The sequence below is a fragment of the Pristis pectinata genome, chromosome 15 (genome assembly GCF_009764475.1).
Source record: "Pristis pectinata isolate sPriPec2 chromosome 15, sPriPec2.1.pri, whole genome shotgun sequence".
In the NCBI taxonomy this organism is placed as follows: domain Eukaryota; kingdom Metazoa; phylum Chordata; class Chondrichthyes; order Rhinopristiformes; family Pristidae; genus Pristis; species Pristis pectinata.
Window position 1 is genome coordinate 18,790,907 of NC_067419.1, and position 19,944 is coordinate 18,810,850.

The window sequence follows — 19,944 nt, forward strand, 5'->3', positions numbered from 1 at the left end:
AAAGAGTAAAGAGAGGGAAGCTCTTCCCATTAAGGATCAGGGGCTCAGTTTTGGGCAAGAGCTAAATAGGGTTAATGGAATTGTTACACAAGGAGCCAGTGTAGGCTCAATGAGATGAATCACCTTTCTGTGCTGTAATATATTTTATATCTATATCTATATCTATATATAGATAGATAGATAGATAGAGGCTGTACTATGCCTACATTTCCTATGTACTTTCCCATGTCTATGCCAATTATTATACCTCAACAATAATCTCATTGGCTGTGGAGCACATTGGCAATCCTCGAGTCTTGAAAGCCAGTAAATAAATAGCAGTCTTTTTACATTAACCATACTTCCTTCTTGTCCTTTTTCAGGGAGCCGGGAGACTGCTTTCACTTATTCTATATCAGCAGCAGGAGTTGTGAATGCAATAAGTCGAGCATGTCGCGAAGGGGAGCTCTCGACCTGTGGGTGCAGCCGTGCTGCCAGACCCAAAGATCTTCCCCGAGATTGGCTGTGGGGTGGCTGTGGGGACAATGCAGAATATGGCTACAGGTTTGCCAAAGAATTTGTGGATGCCAGAGAGAGGGAGAAAAATTACCCCAAAGGCTCAGAAGATCATGCCAGGACGCTAATGAACCTGCAGAACAATGAAGCTGGCAGGAGGGTAAGAAATGGATCGAGATGCTTTATTCTGGACATGAACATGTTTCCATCTGCAGTTTTCCAAAACTGTTTATCACTCTCTCCTGCCCAATTCTCCTTCTTCTGTCAATTTCAATGTTGTCTTATGTTATCAATTCTTTTGCCTCAGTTCTACCCTACCATTATTTATCTACATTTTTACATATCTTCAAATATCTATCTGTTGGTCTACCTGCCTACCGACCACTAAACCATTCACTTTTTTCTGGTTTCTGATACTGCACTTTGACGATTATACTTTCGGATTGTAGGTAGTTTTAATTATTTTCATTTAGTGCTCTTTTAGGCCTTATTAATTTATCTACCTAAAGGTGCACAGTTACCAGGTAACTTCATTTTCTATAAGATTCTTAAGTGTTCAGAATGTTTAGATCAGATTAAAATTTCACCTTGATGTGAACTTTCCCATGAACAAAGCTATGTTTTGTACATTTCTATTAACATCATTCTCTCTGAACAAAACTTTTATGTTATACTCAGGGAATAATTAGTATAAGGTGCTTATTATTTTATCATTGGTGTCCAGTCTATCTGAAAGTAAATATATTGGAAATGAGGTTAAATTTGCAATCTGAATTCTGAAACCCGTTGAAATGAACTAAAAAAAATCTAAACTTCCCACTGGGGTCACTTAGCTTGGGCCATTATTTAGGTAATAAGAAAGTAAATGTGACGATGAATGGAGAAGTTCTGGGGTTGGTGCTGGGCTGAGTCACCATTAATGTGATTGTTGGACCAGATGATCGAGTGCTTGCAGTTTCCTGCTGAAATCAGCCTGTTCCTCTTTCGACTTCTGTGGGCTTCTCCCTGGCTCTACTTCACATTTGCTTCTACAGGGAAGAGTTCTGGCAATGTAATGAAAATCAAAAAGACTGCCAATGCTGGAAATCTAAAATAAGAACAAGAAATGCTGCAAATACTTAGCAGGTCAGGCTGCATCTGTGGGAAGAGAAACCGAGTTACTGTTTCTGGTCAAAGACCCACTATCAGAACAGTCTTCAAATAAATTGTATTTATGTTATAGTAGTATAAAAATATAAAAGTAAAAGCAAAAATAAATCTGTAATGATGGGCTGGATCGTGCTTAATCCAGTTTACTCCATGCACTCAATACCAGCCCCCAGCAACCATCCCCCCCCCCACCCCCCAGTGTGGCCACCCTTACTTTTTGCAGACACATGCCAATTGTCCTGGAGGGACGCAGGGTATTTGAGCTGAAGTGCTAGCTCTGTTTCTCTTCCCGTAAATGCTGCCTGACCTACTGAGTTATTTCTAACAACCTTGTAGTTTTATTTACTAAGGTGACACCCAAATCAAGAGTTACTGGTGTCATGTACCTTATAATTGCTTTCTGTACTTATCAGTGGAGTCATTCCCATACTAAGTGAAATCTGTACCAGTTTGTAGAATCAGAGGCTCCTTCTGGTGTTAGTAGTACCTTGAACTACTGTGCACAATGACTGTCAGGACTAAGGATGTGTAGAAGGCCAACAGTTTGGTTACAGCTTCTCCTGGATTTGTCTGTCATGCAGGATTTGAACAAATGGAATATTTGGGAGTGTACATTGGAGATACAATTAGAGCTGATACTTGTGAATTTTAATTGCATGAAATTGTTGGAATAAATTTTCTGCTTTATCTTTAGGACGTTGAGCACCAACTGTGTGGTGTGCAGAAAAAAAATCTGGTGGGGAAAATTACATCCCTCCACTTCACAGCATCTCGTTTAATTTGGCCTATTTTGTGAAAGCATAGATCTTTCCCCACAAGATTTTCTTTTTGTGTTATCCCAAAATGAAATTGGTCAATGTGTGTCCCTATTTCCCTTCATATCTTACTACGTAGTGCCTTAAGTCTCATTAGAAAGTTTATTTTTGGTTTTCTGTAGAATATACTGACTTGAGTGTGATATAAAAGGCAGAGATGCACATGGATATTCTACACCAAGGAGGTGTAATTGTGCTCGTACCATCTCACCTGATCCTAAAGGAAGTATTTGAATTGGATTCACTGGATCAGGTCACATTGTGTGGGATGAAATGTTTCCTTTTAGTGCTGGCTCCATTCTTTCAATGTAACTGATCCAATTTGGTAATAATCTTGTTCTCATGCTAATTTCTGATTCTTCTCATACAATAATGAGTTCAAGATTGGCCGATTTAAAAAAGAAGGGATTTTAAGCAAAAAGCTGAAGTGCACCTGCAAACTAGTAAACGTAATGTTTAATGCTAAGATCACGATTCCGCCTGTGACGGAAGGGATTTTCATGCTTAAAAGTAATTGCCTGAAACATATTGCAATTGGTTCTGTAGAGAACTATTGGTGACTTGCTCTTTGTGGCTCAGATCCTTTCTGTTATAATCAGAAATGAGGTCAAGGTCAGAGAAGAGCTGGGGTCAGAGACTGCATCCGACTTCACACTCTGCTGCTGGACTCAGCTCTGAGTCCAGACATGGAGCACAGATATCCTGAGCTGAGGGGCTGGGTGCGCTTTGCATCTGCCTCAGCTTTACACATGTAACAAAGCCCCTCTCCATTTGAATGGAAATGCCAACATTAATTGAAAAGGTAAGGGCAGATAAGTGTTTTATTTCATGTTTATTTATTTGAACTTGTTTTAAATGATAATTTAAATTCACAATAGGTAAATTTATTATTTTAGTTGTTAAAATAGTTTTTGAAAATTATTTAAATCCTTTGGAACCACTTTTAAATGTTTACAATAATCAGTAGCTGAAGGACCCTTGACATCAGCGAGGTCAGAAGATCATCGGGGTGGTCTGGATTTGGAGTCTCTACATGTGTCACCGTTTGTGGATCACCCCATCTTTTAGGATGGCCACAGCAGTGAGGTCTCCAGGACAATTGGCCTGTGGGACTGAAAGATGTCAAAGTGGCCACACTGTGCGGGGTCTGGTGTTGAGTGCATGGAGAAGATTGGATTAAGTGTAATTCAGCCCATTATTATAGATTTGTTTTTACCTTCACTTTTATAGTTCTATGCTACTATTAAACTTAATCACAATCTATTTGATATTATGGAAAGTGTTGTGTAAGTATATAATGTTATGGCAAATGTACAATTGACAATTCCTTCATCACTTCATCACCAAATGATCAAGCAGATAAAACTTCCCATACTACAGCGAGAAAGGGCAAGGATGAAGAAAATGATCAGGAGCCTCTTTGATAAAACTTCTATGACCACTTAAAACAAAGCCTTTTTTCCGGTCATATCCTCAACATATGCACAAATCTTGTTGATTCACTTGAAAAGGACAAATGGTCATTTCAGGCGATGCTGTGAGAAGTTAGTTTTTTTATATTCCTTCCCTGGTTCCAGACACTCAGTCTCAAAAATCCCTCTGTTTGTACTTTCCTTCCGGGTCGTGGAGGGTAATGAATACACAGAGTTGGCTTCACTCTGAGCCAGAAAACAGAGACTATTGTATATATTTTTCCTGTCTCGTTATTTGAGCGAAGGCATGAACGGTATTGTTTTGCTTTAGAAGAAGGAAAAGACAGGGAGATTGGGAAAGGCAGATATGTGGGAGGTAGTTTGTCTGGGGCTATTATTGATGGTGCCTGGAGGGGAAGATAAGTTTTATTTGATAGTTTTGTTATTATCTGTTTATACCCAATACTTCAGCACTGTCATATACTGTGATTACATCTACCTGTAAATGAAACGCACAGATCTAGGGCAACAATATAAATTCTTTGTCAACCATTAGAAGTACACATTTGCAAAATGTCCAAAATGAGAGAAATTGTTTTATAACACACTAGAAGCTGATTTAGTTCAAAATTGTTCATTAAGAATAAATGAGTGTCCAGATGAAGCTCAAAGATAAAAGTTTCAATTTCTTTGTGCTAGGAAGGTATAACATGCACCTGAAAGCAAAATGGACAGTTTAGTGTCAAAATAAACATACTTACCAAAAAGGTAAAAAATTCATTCTCTGAAACAATATTATAACAAGGTGCAAGTGAAATATCTTTACAGAATTTATCCTTGTTGTATACCTGATGGGTCCCTGCTTGTATCATGTAGAGAACACAGTTTTTAAAGGGAACCAATAGTAACTTTAATTATACTTATTAGGTGAGAGCAGCCTGTCAATGTTACACTTATAGCAGTCAATGGGAGTTAATACTTTATTCCTCCAACTACGAATATCTTGGTTCTGTTTTAAAGGGTTTTCTCTTAATCCTTGTCCTTGAAACTGTATTCCATACACTGAATTGTGTCAAGAATTCCCTCGGTTTTAAATTTTACTTTTCTTAGATTAACCTATGTTTTCCCACTATTCAACTTGAAGTAAATTTAAAGGCATCCTATTGCAATTCCCTTGTGTATTATATGCTGTAGATTCTCTATTCACTATCGTTCCAAAGCCAGTAAGCCTACATTTCTCCCATCTTCCCCTATAATTCAGACACTTAGTATCAGTCTTGTGACTGTTCTCTGTCACCTTTGTGTGTCAGCAACCAAAGCCAGTACTGAAGGTATAATTTAATCACAGTTCACTCATGGCTTCCACTGACTTCTATTCTGGCTATTATATTGAACTCATGGAATTTATTTGGGTTATCTCTCGGGCGGGTATGTTTATTATATCTTCACTTGTGAATGGTTGGAAGAAAGAATCATAGAATTCATTTACATTACTGAGTATCTTAACCTCTTGCCTGATGGCTTTTTACTTGTACTATTTTTTTGGCTATGTTTAGCCCCTGCTGTTACAGGTTTTTTGGGTTCTTCTTTTCCTTTCTGATTATCCTTTTATTTATCTGTGTGTACCTCTCCTCTTTTCTGCCACAAAGGTTTGGAGGGTTTACCTTTCTTTGTAATTTTACTTTATGTGCTTGTGGGCCATACTTATTTATCCTTGCCTGCTTATTTCAAGAATATATTTATCCAATATGCTCAGTTTTATTCAATTTAAGGTATTTTGCCAGCCCACCACCATGGTATTGCTGACCAATCTACCTCAGTCCAATTGGCTTAATGTTATTTATTCTTGGCAAGTGAAGAACACAGGCAAACCTGTATAGTTTTTCTCATCCCTGTGATACTGAGGGGATTAACTGTGAACTATGTGCTATGGAGTTAAATGTAAGCCAAACTGAATAAAAATGGAAGGTTCTTTTACTTGAAGAACCTGATTGATTTTTACAAGAATCTAGCACTTTTCATAGTTACATTCTGGCGACCATTCACAAATTTTCAGATTTATTAGATAGCTTCACAATTTGTCGTGGTGGCACTTGGGCTCAACTCTGTTAGGATGCTGGTGTAGGATCGTAACTGATAGGTTTCTGCATGCTGTTATTCCCTCACTTCTTTGAATTAAAGTTATCTACTGGACTTGTTCTGAGGTATATTTGTCTCCTAAACTTTTTGAACTTGAACATTTAGTGGTTATTATTTGCTCAGGGATGATGGTGATTTTTACTTCCTGCATGTTATCCGGGTCAATAACAAATATAGTTTGATTAATATCTGTTATTAAAGTAACTTTCCTGTTCTCACATATCCTTTCCATTGAGTGAAATTGCCCTCCTGCAGGAGTCCTGTATCACATCCTAAGTACAAGCTTGGAGTTTGAGAAATGGAATGAGAGGAACTAATTTGGTAACTTTCCTCTACCACAGGAATTTAGTTTATTATCCAGGTGTGACTGACTCACAGAACAATCGTAACTCCTTTTTTGTCCATTCATTTTTTTCTGAAATCTCTATAGCCTTGGATAATAATTTCAATCTTTGGGATGTAACCATATTTCTTTATTTCTATGATGTCACGGTTCCCTATTGCCACCACAGGTTTGTTACAGAATCTTATTTATCATGGTTCCAGCACACCTACTTGAAATATTTATGGATTTACCCTTTTTCATGTTCTCAGCATCTTCTTAATTTCACATATGCCTCTCTGGTCTTATCACCTTTGGATTCATCTCATTTGGGATCAGTCTTTTTTCCCTTCCTCCTTCATTTCCCCCCTGGCCTTTCACAGGCTCATCTCCCCTGCTTCTTGCTTTTCCTTTCACGCATCTATGCCACTGTTCAATTCTATTTCTTAAACTTTGTCCCCTGCCAATTGTAAGTCAGCTCATCATTACGACTATGTTGTTTTACTCTCCTGCCACCAATCCAAACTAAATTCTGTCCTGGAAATTTCTGTGGCTCTTGACATATTTTGTGGGCCCAATGCTCTTCTAATTGCATTTCTACCTTAAGCAAGTTATAAAAGTGCAAGCTGTTATCATATGACTCCTGCCTGCAGAGGACAGTAACATACATGGTTTTTATACTGTGTGGTAAGATATCCAAGGGCTACCAGCGCCTAATCTGCATGTCACCACTCATACATGTAGGTATGAATGCAAAGTACGTCTACATACACAGATGATGGAAATTCATCCAAAAACAATCTTAGGATTTCTTAGCAATTCTATTTACCATTATGATCTGTTTTAGATTTAACCTTTTGAATAAAATGTGCTTCTTGTAGAGTGCACATTCTTTTTATTCTATGTCCTGAATTACTTGAAATTTGCTGATTTATTTTTCTCCTACAGTTTATTTCCTTGCTGAATGTGTTCACTCATGGTAGGACATGCTTCTGGTTTTGACTATGTCTCTCACCATTTATGCAGTCGTATTCTAATATCATTTTTGTTAGCAATCAGGAACATGAATCCTGATTCTTAGGCTCTCTATAGTCCAGAGATATACAGGTTTACTAATTTTGCACCTGGAATTAACAGAGCTGTTAAGCATTATTCATAAATGGACACTAACACTGCTGACTTGTTTCATGAAACCTAATTTCTAAAGGTTGTTCTGTCCTTTTATTCCAGGCTGTGTATAATCTGGCAGATGTGGCATGCAAATGCCATGGCGTTTCTGGCTCCTGCAGCCTGAAGACATGTTGGCTTCAATTAGCTGATTTCCGGAAGGTGGGTGATCTGCTGAAAGAAAAGTATGACAGTGCAGCTGCCATGAAAATCAACCGCAAAGGGAAGCTGGAACTGGTAAACAGTCGCTTCAATCCTCCCACTGCAGATGATCTTGTTTATCTTGACCAGAGCCCTGACTATTGTGTGAAGAATGAGACCACGGGCTCACTAGGCACAACAGGCCGCCTTTGTAACAAGACCTCTGAGGGAATGGATGGCTGTGAGCTAATGTGTTGTGGACGGGGTTATGACCAGTTCAAGACCGTGCAAGTCGAAAGATGCCATTGTAAATTCCATTGGTGCTGCTATGTCAAATGCAAAAAGTGCACCCAAATAGTTGATCAGTTTGTTTGCAAATAATTTAACTCAAAAAAACCCTTCTGTTGTAATGAGTGCCCGGAAAGTCTACACTTATCCAAGCACTACTGCTAATATGGTGAATGTATGCATCCTCAGACTTCAGAAGAGAAACAGAATCACTTACCAGATAAAATGAACAGCTTTATAATCACTTCTAAAAGAATATATATATATATATAAAATTAACTGGATCTAGTTACTGCACTCTGCCTTTAGCCTCTCTGGCTCTCCTTGTACAATGTATATGAGTGTAGCATTAATGACCAAGTCTTGTCTGCTGACTATTTATTGAAGATGAGGTCACAAAATTTTGCATTCTGACCTAATTTAATTCAGTTTTGAAAGCTAGCTTTTGTCTTTTTCTCCCATCAGCATTTTTACCAGCTATTTCAGTAAAGTACCATATCCGTTGTAAATAAGCATAACAACCTTAACACCAATAGCTGGGACTGCTCACAAACAAGGAAACCTACAAGTGAACTTAAAGAGAAAGGAAAAAGATCCTGTAAGGTGTGGGTATCAGTTTACTTAATTCATTTTAAGTTGCTTAATAATTTTCTCTTTCAAATAGCTGTAAGTGTATATTGTATTTTGCGACCTAATAACCTGCACTGTTGTTTTGCAAAATTTATTATCCATCTTTGCAAGGTACTTGTATACTTTTAACTTACATTCTGCACAAATGTGTATATATGCTTGTACTTAAAATATGTGCCAGAATGAAAACAGGCATGTCACTACTCTTATACCGCAATTTCGATTTGTGCAAAGATACATATTTTAAGATTAAATATCTTTTGGTTGCATAGAATGTTATAAATATTATTTCTCTTTAATAATAGTTAAAATTTAAAAGTGGAAACACACAGCTTTAAAATAAAATGTGTGGAGATTGGGAATACTACGTTTGTGGGAATAAAACCAAATGAAAAAGCATACTCAATAAAAAATATTCTCAGAAAGCTAAAACTCAAATGCTGGCTGCCCTAAAACAACAGAACCATCTTTTCATTTGTCTATCTGTTGACTTTGAATGAGACTTAATAAATTAAATATATCAATGATGCATTAAATTTATTAATTTTTGTCAGTTTTCCTCAACTGATGATGGATAGTAAGTTCTAAAAGTATAAATGAGAACCTGTACATACCAAGTTCATAGAACCATGGAGCAGGAGTAGGTTACTTGGCCCTTTAAGCCTGATGTATCATTCAATATGATTACCATATTACCATTTTACTGCTTGCTCTCCATACCCCAAGTTGCCTTTTGTGTCCAGAAATCTATATTTCTCCTTACTTGGCTTTCTGTGGTAGAGAATTCCACAAGTTCACCACCCCTTGAATGAAGATATTTCTCCCTATCTCAGGCCTAAATGTTATACCCACTACCCTGAGACTTACACCCCACTTGCCGGGCAAACAACCTGCATCTAGCTACTTCATCCCTGTTAGGATTTTGTACGTTTCATTGAAATCTCTCATTCTTCTAAACTCTTGTGAATAAAGGCCAGTCAACCCAATCTCTCCTCATACGGCAGTCCAACCACCCCAGATTTCAGTCTGATAAGCCTTCCTCAATAGCATAGATACCCTTTCTTAGTGTGGGAGACCAAAATGGCACACAATACTGCAGATGTGCTCACTAGCTGTGTAATTGTAGTAAGACAACTTTGCTTCTGTATGCAAAACCCTTGCCTTCTTTCCTCTTTGCTTCACCTGCATGTTGGCATTCAGTGACCAGTGTACATGAACACCCTTTGTCCATCAACATATCTCAATCCATTGCTATTTAAATAATGCTTTGCTTTCTATTTTTCCCAGCAAAGTTGATAACATCATATTTTTTCATGTTATACTACATCTGCCATGTATTTGCCCACTCATCAACTTGTCTAAATTGTCTTGAAGTCTCTTTATGTCATCCTCACAACCCCATCCAGTTTAATGTTATTGGCAAACTTAGGAACGTTACATTTGATTCCCGCAGCCAAATCATTCAATGGGTGCCGCGAATAGCTGGGGCCCAGGCACTGATCCCTGTGTAACCCTCTGCCACCCTGAAATCATTTATTCCTACTCTCTGCTTCCTGATTGTCAACCAATTTTCAATCTATGCCGGTATATTAACCCCAATCCCGTGTGCTTTAATTATGCAAACTAACATTTTATGTAGAAGTTTATCAATGGCCTTCTAAAAAATTCAAATACACCAAATTATCTGGTTTTCCCTTATCTATTCTTCTCCTTAAAAACTCCAATGAATTTGTCAAACACTATTTCCCTTTCATAAATCAATGTGGACTTTGTCTAATCCCACTGATACTTTCTAAGTGTTCATGACATCCTTTATAATCGCCTTTAGCATTTACCTCACTGCTAACATTAGGCTAGCCAGACTGCAGTTTTCTGCTTTCTCTCAATTCTTATGTAATTATTAGGGTTATCATTGCCACCTTCCAATCTGCAGGAACTATTTCTCAGTGTATTGAATTTTGAAAGATGATAACCAATGTATCAATTATTTCTATGGCTACGTCTTTTAGTACTCTGGAATACAGCTGTGGATTTATGGGCTTAGCGTCTCTGGCATTTCCCCCACCCACCCCATTTCACTTCTTTTCCTTTATTTTGGATGGAATATTTGTGACATCTGGTAACCACACACCTATATGTTAATGCACTATTTGCAAAATGTTTGAAATTGGTTGAAAGAATGAAAGAAATGTTCAACGGTTGTGGAAATTGATTGAAGAAGTCTTTTTACAGTTTAATTGTTTACATTGTATTGGAATGATGAGGTATTTCTATTTAACAATATGTTGTTATCTCATGTATCTGCATTTCATTTCAATGCAAGAAACACATAAGCCATTCACTTGTGTCACCGTCTAGATCTAAAGTAAAAATTGTAATGATACTTTTTAATTAACACAGGTTTGGTAGCTATAAATTATTTAACATAAAGTCTAATTAGATAACAACCCTTTCTTCACTGCAAAGTTTCTTAAAATGGCATTCTTACCTCAAACAACTATAATAAAGATTTTGGAGAATTCTTTATGTTCTTGTTTATTTTACCTTGGAGATTAATATTTGGCTGTTTGGCATTGTTAGAATACCTGAATACATGAAGTTACTTTGTCCTTCTGTTCATTACTCCACCCACTAAATTAAGCTGTTTTCATTGTAATAAAAGGTTTTCATTCTCTATCTTTTAAAATCCAAAGCATGTATTTTGTTTTTGATACAATAATTAAATAATTATACAGATTATCTATCATAATTCCAAACAAGCTGGGCAGCCCAGGAAGATTAAATTTACTTGTTTTGGTTTTAAAACTTGGTCTTGAATCCAGCTAAGACAAATGAAAAGTAATTATATGACTCTTACTTGATACAAGCTTAGAAGTATTATGACAGTCTTAATTTAATTTTTACAGCATAAAAAAAGTCAACAATTTATAACCAATTTGTATATCTTACCTGGAGAAGCCATAAGAAATAACCATTAGGGACATAAGAATGTCATGAAACTTCAGAACTGATGTGCTCTGAAACTTTGGGTTATAACAGATTGCGGCAATCAAATCGTCTGCTGGGAAGAGACACAGTAATAAATTATTTGGCTCACTGCTGCAAGGCTAAACCAATTTGGGTTTGCAGTATTTGGATGAGTAATTATTTTTGGATTTGCAATCTCATCATACCCGGTTGAGACACAACAAAGTAGAACGAGGTAAGATAAAGTGAGAGCAGCAACAATGGGGTCAGTGAGGGAACAGCTGTGGGAGTTCATAATCAATGAGGAAAAGAATGAGGAGCAATTGAAAACACAGGTAAAGTTTCTGGAAGTTTCTTCTCTTCAGTATTCACCAAGGAGAGGGGTCTTGATGATGCTGAGAACAGTGTAGGTGAGGGTAATGTTCTGGAGTATGTAGATATTAAGAGAGAGGATGTGATGGAGTTGTTAGAAAATATTAGGGCAGATAAGTCCCTAGGGCCTGATGGAATATTCCCCAGGCTGCTTCGAGAGGCGAGGGAGGAGATTGCTGTACCGTTGGTTAGGATCTTTGAGTCCTTGTTTTCAACGGGGATGGTACCAGAGGATTGGAGGGTGGCGAATGTTGTCCCCTTATTCAAAAAAGGTAGTAGGGATAGTCCAGGGAATTACAGACCCGTGAGCCTTACGTCTGTGGTGGGTAAGCTGTTGGAAAGAATTCTAAGAGATAGGATCTATAAGCACTTGGAGAAATATGGACTGATTAGGGACAGCCAGCATGGTTTTGTGAAGGGAAGATCTTGCCTCACAAGCCTGATAGGGTTCTTTGAGGAGGTGACCAGGAAGATTGATGAGGGTAGTGCAGTGGATGTGGTCTACATGGATTTTAGTAAGGCGTTTGACAAGGTTCCGCATGGTAGGCTTCTTCAGAAGGTCGGAGGCCAAGGGATCTGGGGAAGCTTGGCCGTGTGGATTCAAAATTGGCTAGCCTGTAGAAAGCAGAGGGTTGTGATGGAGGGAGTGCATTCAGATTGGAGGGCTATGACTAGTGGTGTCCTGCAGGGATCGGTTCTGGGACCTCTGCTTTTTGTGATATTTATTAACGACTTAGATGAGGGGGTTGAAGGGTGGGTTAGCAAGTTTGCAGATGACACAAAGATCAGTGGTGTTGTGGATAGTGTGGAGGGCTGTAGAAGCTTGCAGAGGGATATTGATAGGATGCCGAGCTGGGCTGACAAGTGGCAGATGGAGTTCAATCCAGAGAAGTGTGAGGTAGTACACTCTGGAAGGAGAAACTCCAAGGTGGAGTACAAGGTAAATGGCAGGATTCTGGACAGTGTGGAGGAGCAGAGGGATCTGGGGGTTCATATCCACAGATCACTGAAAGTTGCCTCGCAGGTGGATAGGGTAGTTAAGAAAGCTTATGGGATGTTAGCTTTCATAAGTCGGGGGATCGAGTTTAAGAGCCGCGAAGTGATGATGCAGCTTTACAAAACTCTGGTTAGACCACACTTGGAGTACTGTGTCCAGTTCTGGTCACCTCATTATAGGAAGGATGTGGAGGCGTTGTAAAGGGTGCAGAGGAGATTTACCAGGATGCTGCCTGGATTGGAGAGAATGGATTATGGGGAGAGATTAAAGGAGCTAGGGCTGTTCTCATTGGAAAGAAGGAGGATGAGGGGAGACATGATAGAGGTATACAAGATATTGAGAGGAGTAGGTAGAGTGGACAGCCAGCACCTCTTTCCCAGGGTGCCAATGCTCAAAACAAGAGGACATGGCTTTAAGGTATTGGGTGGGAAGTTCAAGGGTGATGTCAGAGGGAGGTTTTTCACCCAGAGAGTGGTTGGTGCATGGAATGTGCTGCCTGGGGTGGTGGAGGAGGCTGATACATTGGACAAGTTCAAGAGATTGTTAGATAAACATATGGAGGAATTTAAGTTAGAGGGATATGTGGGAGGAAGGGGTTAGATAGTCATAGGTGTGGTTTGAAGGGCCTGTATTATGCCATATTGTTCTATGGTTCTTCTATGGTAAATAGACATTGAGCATATTGGTAGTGTGGTGTGTTCTTTTCCAATATTGATTTGTATAGTCTACTTTTGTTCTTACACCCCAAAACATTTAACATGAGCAACTTAAATAGCACGGCATAGAAATCACTTTATGTTGGGTAAAAATATAGAAAATGCAACTAATTGAGATTATGGCCTTAAATTAACAGCGATTGATTAGTAAAAAATAAATTCTGTCTGATATTCAGTAAAGGATAGTGGACATGTGTGACAAGTGTTCAGGGAGAATTTTTTTGGCATGTGGATCAGAGTTTTCCTTTGTTCACACAGCTCTTGTATTTCCAATTTAGATGTATGTTGCTTTTTGAACAAGATGTTTTGGCTGTTCTCCTACCTGGAGATGCCATACTTACCTGGTCCTAATGAGGACGGCCAAATTTGTTGACATGAAGCATCCAGTGGTGTAATCTACACATTGGCAAGGCTTCCAGTGGCCCAGTGAGAAGCCCCTGCCCCAGTCCCTGACAATCAGAAAAGCCCCACCCCCAGCTCTGCCAGCTAGAAAGTTGCAAGTAATTTTTTATTAGTTTTAAAATGTGACACTCATAGTCATCTGAAAAACTATTAAAATTTAAGTAAATAGTTAACAAAATTAAAATTGTTGAAGTATTTCCAAACAAATAATGCTAATTACACCTGAAAACACTTTAAAAAAAACAAACTAATTTTCTAATAACAGTAATTTACCCTCCCATTTTCTCCTAAATCTATTGCTTTACAATCCCCATTGAAATCAATGCACTCCCATATTCAAAAGGCAACTAGAGAAACAAAGGACTGCAGATGCTGGAATCTAGATGAAAAACATGATGATGCTGGAGGAACTCGGCAGGCCAGGCAGCATCCTTATAAGGCCCTGACCCGAAACGTTGACCGCCTGCTTTTCTCCATGGATACTGCCTGGCCTGTCGAGATCCCCCAGTATCATCATGTTTTTCTTCAAAAGGCAACTCCCTGGTGTAATACAGAGGAATCTCAGCAAGTCAGGGTTCCGTTATTGGAGTCCTATACAGTCTTACGAATGGACAGGTTTGACCTTCTGAGTTTCTGAGTTAAGCATTTGATATATACATTGAAGCCCAGTGCTTACCGCAATTTACAGAGTTAAACACTGGTCGTTCTGTTTGCCACTGCTCGAGTCAGTCAGTGTGGTCCAGTGCAAGAAAAAAAATTGCCGTACTCTTAATTCTTATTTGGAAATTTACTGAACTGCTGTTGTGGCTTTTGCAACATTCTTTGTGAGAGACAGAATCAGAATCAGATTTATTATCGCTGAGTTAGATGACATGAAATTTGTTATTTTGTGGCAGCAGTACAGTGCAAAGACATAAAATTACTATAAATTACAGAAGTAAATAAATAGTGCAGAAAGGAATAATGAGGTAGTGTTGGCGGAGGGAAAGAAACTGTTGGATGAATTGTTGAGTGTGAGTCTTCAGGCACTTGTACCTCCTGCCCAATGGTAGTAATGAGAAGAGGGCATGTCCCAGATGGTGAGGGTCCTTTGTGATGGATGCTGCCTTCTTGAGCACCACCTCTTGAAGATGTCCTTGATAGTGGGGATGGTTGAGCCCGTGATGGAGCTGGCTGAGTCTACAACCCTCTGCAGCCTCTTGCAATTCTGTGCATTGGAGCCTCCATACCAGGCTGTGATGCTCCACCATACATCTATAGAAATATGTAAGTGTCTTTGGTGACATACTGAATCTTTTCAAATTCTTAATGAAGTAGAGCCACTGGTGTGCCTTTGTCATGATTGCATCAATGTGTTGGGCCCAGGATAGATCCTCGGAGTGTCATCCCGAAATCAATTTTCCCTTTCCGTCCGCTGTAAATAACACAGTGCCACAAGGTCGATTCGAACAAATACCTTTATTAGCAGTGCACTGCTAGGAGAATTCTCTTCAGCACTCACTAAGAGTTGCTTCCCGAGTTCTCCCCGAACAAAGGGCAGACAGACATTTATACAGGAATTGTCACGCACATCCCATGCAGACGGCGCCGTGAGTTTCGGTCAAACTATAGAGATCCCGAGACAGCTATCACACCTTTTGTCTTAGTATAATTGAGTTATAATCAAGGCTTTCAAAGGCAGGTATCACCCTTCATTGTTCAGACCAAGTCTTCACCTCGATGTTAATTACACTCAGTATCGCCACCGTCTGACATATCGGAATGGTTCGTTACCTGAAACAAAAGCAGTTAACATACTTAACATCCTAACCTAACTAGTGGGTCAGCAGCTTGCTAGTCCTTGCTAAAGAAATATAAATGCATATATATATATTTTGTTTGCCAGTTATAGGTATGGTTACAATTCTTAACCCTTCACTTCCTCATTCCCTCCTTTTTATCATTTCATGATAAACTAGAGCGGCGCTGAGAACGGGGCTGACAGCTCATTAATAAGGACCTTGCAACAGGTATTTAGACAGGCCAGCACCACACAGCATACTATTATAATCACTGTTAGTCCCACCGCTCCATGCAGCAGGTATGATGCCCACGACCCTCCTAGCAGCCACTCCAACCAACTTGTCCCTCCTGTAAATCCCTGTCTAAAGCTATCTACTTGCATCTGAATGACCTGAATGGCATGGGAGATGTTGTAGGACTCATCTCTCACATTGGTGATACATTTGTCTCCAACTATAGCACATACTCCTCCTTGCTGAGCCAACTGGTAGTCCACAGCATACCGGGTCTGCTGGGCATAAAGTCGAAGCTCTGCCAGTTCCCGGTTCACCGCCTTCAGGCCCTCCATAGTACTGTTTCCCAGTGCAGCCAGTCCACAAATAAGGTAGTTCTGGTTTTTTGCGGCTATAGTTCCTGCCGAACCCCCCAGAGAGAGAGCACTCAGGAATCCATAGCCTAACGATGCTAAGGGAGATCCCAATGACATAGGATCCTTCCAATCCTCACAGAACTCCTCACTAACTGACCGCACCACACGTCTTCATCGGACATGAGCCTTCTGGGGGCAGGGGACTGTGACGGGCCCAATCGTTCCTATTGCAAACCAGGCTGGCAGAGTGGGGGTGGCTGTGGTGTAAGTGCCACTAAAGAGGAACACATACCCTTCCTTAGCCCAGTAGCAGGTTACATTACCCGATTGCCGTGGACTGGGCATTTGAGAATACCAAGAGATCCCAGCAACATCTCTCCCATGCTCCCTCAGGTAATTCTCCCCGGTTAGCCATTCTAAGGAGACATTAGACAATCTCACGTGGGTCCCGTTCCCTTCTCCACAAACCCATCGCTCTCCTGCAAGTAACGTAGCACACCTGGTGGCAGCGCACTCACAGCTAAACCATCCCCCTTTAAACCCGCAATTCCTCTCTGTACAGGTAGTGGCGGCACATGCTATCGTTGCTGTACAATCGCTAGCCCACAACCCCACCCTGTGCTGGTGAAACAGTGGGTGAAGGACTGGTGGTGGGCTGTACTATTAGGTCCTGTTACTATTCCCTGCACCATTTACCCGGCAGCAACCCCCTGTAAGTTCCCGTCTGCCCAACACACTGTTTTTGAAAATTCATACTTTAAGAGAACACTGGGGGTCCAGCTTGGCATGGCTACAAAAAGGCCTTCCACTGACTCTGCCAAGGGGTAACAAACGGTGCGATTCCCATGTAGCTGCATATGTATTTTGTAAAACAAATTACCCTCTAACACCCACACAAGAGTACTGGTAATGGTGAGGAGTCCGAATTTAAAAGGTATTAGCTTTCCTCCGGTGGCCATCGTTTGCAGTCGCTCAGATGAATCCAACGTTCCTGGCCTTTTACTTTCACAGCTGTCGGTGTTTGGAGTAGTATCTGGAAGGGGCCTTTCCACCGAGGTCCCAGTTTAGGGCGCTCCCAATCCCGTATCAGTACTGAGTCTCCGATTTCCGGGTCAGGCAATTCCGTGTTCTGCCCTTCAGGTGGTTTAAAGGTGCTCTTCACCTGTGAATGAAGAAACTTTAAAGAGGATGTAAGTTGTCTGAAATACCTTTGTAGTTCATCCCCCATGATATTAAGGTCAACCTGTGTCGGGGGTTGGGTGGCAGCGTCCCATGGGGTTCTTCCCGGACGCCCATAGACAATTTCAGCAGCCGATACCCCGGTGGCTGAGTGGGGGGTGATTCTCATATGGTATAATGCTAAGGGGAGAATCTTCAACCAGTTTAGACCTGTCTCTGACACTAATTTGGTTAGTTTATTCTTAAGGGTGCTGTTAGCTCTCTCTACTACACCTGCTGACTGAGGGTGGTAGGTGCAGTGGAACTGCTGTTTGATATGCAAAGCCTCGCACAATTCCTTATTTATTTTCCCTATGAAGTGGGGGCCATTGTCAGAACTTATCCGTCGGGGTACCCCAAACCTTGGTATAACCTCTGTGAGCAATAACTTTACCACTGTTGAGGCCTTATTATTGGTGGTTGGAAAAGCTTCAATCCATCTACTAAATACATCAACAATAATAAGACAGTACTTGTAACAATGTACATGCGGTAATTCAATAAAGTCGAGTTGTATGCATTCAAAAGGACCACCTGGCAAGGGGGTTTTGCCTGGGGTGCATCTCACCCCTTTCCCAGCATTGGTTTGTTGGCATATCAAGCACGACCGTATTTTGCCTTGTGCTGCTTCCTCCAATCTGGGGTGCCACCAGGTACGTAGTAAAATGTTACTCATTCCCTCCTTGCCAAGGTGAGTGTCAGAATGTAGGCAGTCAATAAGCATTGGTAACAAAGAATCAGGTATACATACTTGACTGACTGGAGTAACCCAGAGGCCATGTAGTGCAGAGTGTGTACACCCGTGCGCCTTCCACATTTGTTTTTCTGAGTCAGGGGCGTCCCCCTGTAACTGCCGCACAGTGACCATGTCTGGGGTGCCTGGCATTGCTATCTTTGGCTTGCAAACAACTGCTTGTTTTTCCACAGTGGAAATGATTTTAGACCCCTGGCGTGCTGCCAATTTCGCTTCTATATCTGCCCTGTTATTGCCCTGGGTTATTGGGGAGGCATCTAAAAGGTGAGCGGAGCATTTAATGATGGCCAATTTGTTTGGGAGGAGGATGGCTTGGAGGAGGATATTTACATAAGCCGTATTCTGTATGGGGCTACCTGTAGGTCAGAAATTGCCTGTGTGTCCAGAGTTGGCCAAAATCATGGGCAACTCCAAAAGCATAGCGGGAGTCAGTGAAGATGTTATGTACTTTGTCCTTGGCTAAAATGCAAGCTCGGGTCAGGGCAAAGTGTTCTGCTTTTTGAGCATAGACTGGGGGATGCAGAGATGCAGATTCCGCACTCTGGGAGTCGTTTACAGCGGCATATCCGCTAAGGTGGGTGCCCTGTTCAGAAATGTAGGAACTACTGTCGACGTACAGGTTTAAGTCGGCTTACTGGATGGCCTTATCTGAAAGGTCCGGGCGGGGTACAGTTAAAAAGTGGCTACGCATTAGACAGTCATGAGGTGGGTCCGCAAGTTCCTCAGGTGGGGCCTTCAGGAAGTTGGCAGGATTAATGGTCATACATTAGTCAAAAGTGAAGAGTGGGTTATTCATTAGTGCTAACTCATATCTATTTAAGCAGGCCTGGGGAAGGTGTTGCGTCTGGCGAGAAGTTAAGAGTGCCTTTACAGTATGGGAGGAATAAACCATCACTGCCTGTTGCAGGGTTATATTGGAGGTTGCTGTTACTAGGGAATAATGGCTGGAAGCATTTGTGAGCATGGTGTAAGTTCCCTTGCAACTGGGTCCAGCCGAGTGGAGTAGTATGCCACCGGTCTTTTCCTATCCCCATGGGTCCTAGGTAATTACGAGAGGGTGGTGGTGGTGGTCCACAAGGGGGCCCGTACACTGGGGCTCTTAAGTCATTGGGGTACAGTGGGTATCCTTTACCGGACCAGTCAACCCCTTCTGGAACGCAAAATTGCCACTCCATTTGATAGCCCGTATTGTCGGAGTAGGAAGGTTGGGGCCGAGGGGGTCTCTGCACCATTTCCTGTTTTACCTTTGTGGCTTTCGTATCGCGCCCGTTACTCCAGAACTGGACTAGCGCCCTCCTCATGGCTTGTTGTGTGTGGTCAGGCCAGTTCATGTCATTAGTGCGGATAGCTGAGGCCACTCCCGCAGGGATGCATTGTAGTAGGAGGGCGTTAAACTGGGGGGAGGCATTGCCTCTGTTGTAGGCATCGTCCCCCGCATAGGTACCGTAAAGTGAACAGAAACGGTCCCAAAAGTCTGGGCCGTCCTCACCTTGTTTTGGTTGGCATTCTAAAACTTTAGTTATGTCAATAGGCTGTTGGAGGGTTTTACGAAGGGCAGTTCTAATAGTGGCCACCTGGTCCTGAGGCCG

At 40.9% G+C, this 19,944-nt stretch overlaps 1 protein-coding gene across 3 annotated transcripts in view; it reads left to right on the forward strand.

Moving 5' to 3' along the window:
• Positions 1–11,080, forward strand: part of wnt5b (wingless-type MMTV integration site family, member 5b) — a 93,831-nt gene extending 82,751 nt beyond the window's left edge. For 2 of the 3 annotated variants that reach the window (XM_052029931.1, XM_052029928.1), the window contains exons 4-5: positions 363–655; positions 7,563–11,048. In XM_052029931.1, the coding sequence (XP_051885891.1) occupies positions 363–655; positions 7,563–8,021 (752 nt within the window). In that variant the 3' untranslated portion in view covers positions 8,022–11,048. Of the gene's footprint in view, positions 1–362; positions 656–7,562 lie in introns of all 3 variants that reach the window. The other variant, XM_052029929.1, reaches the window with a different exon arrangement.
• Positions 11,081–19,944: the final 8,864 nt, after the last annotated feature.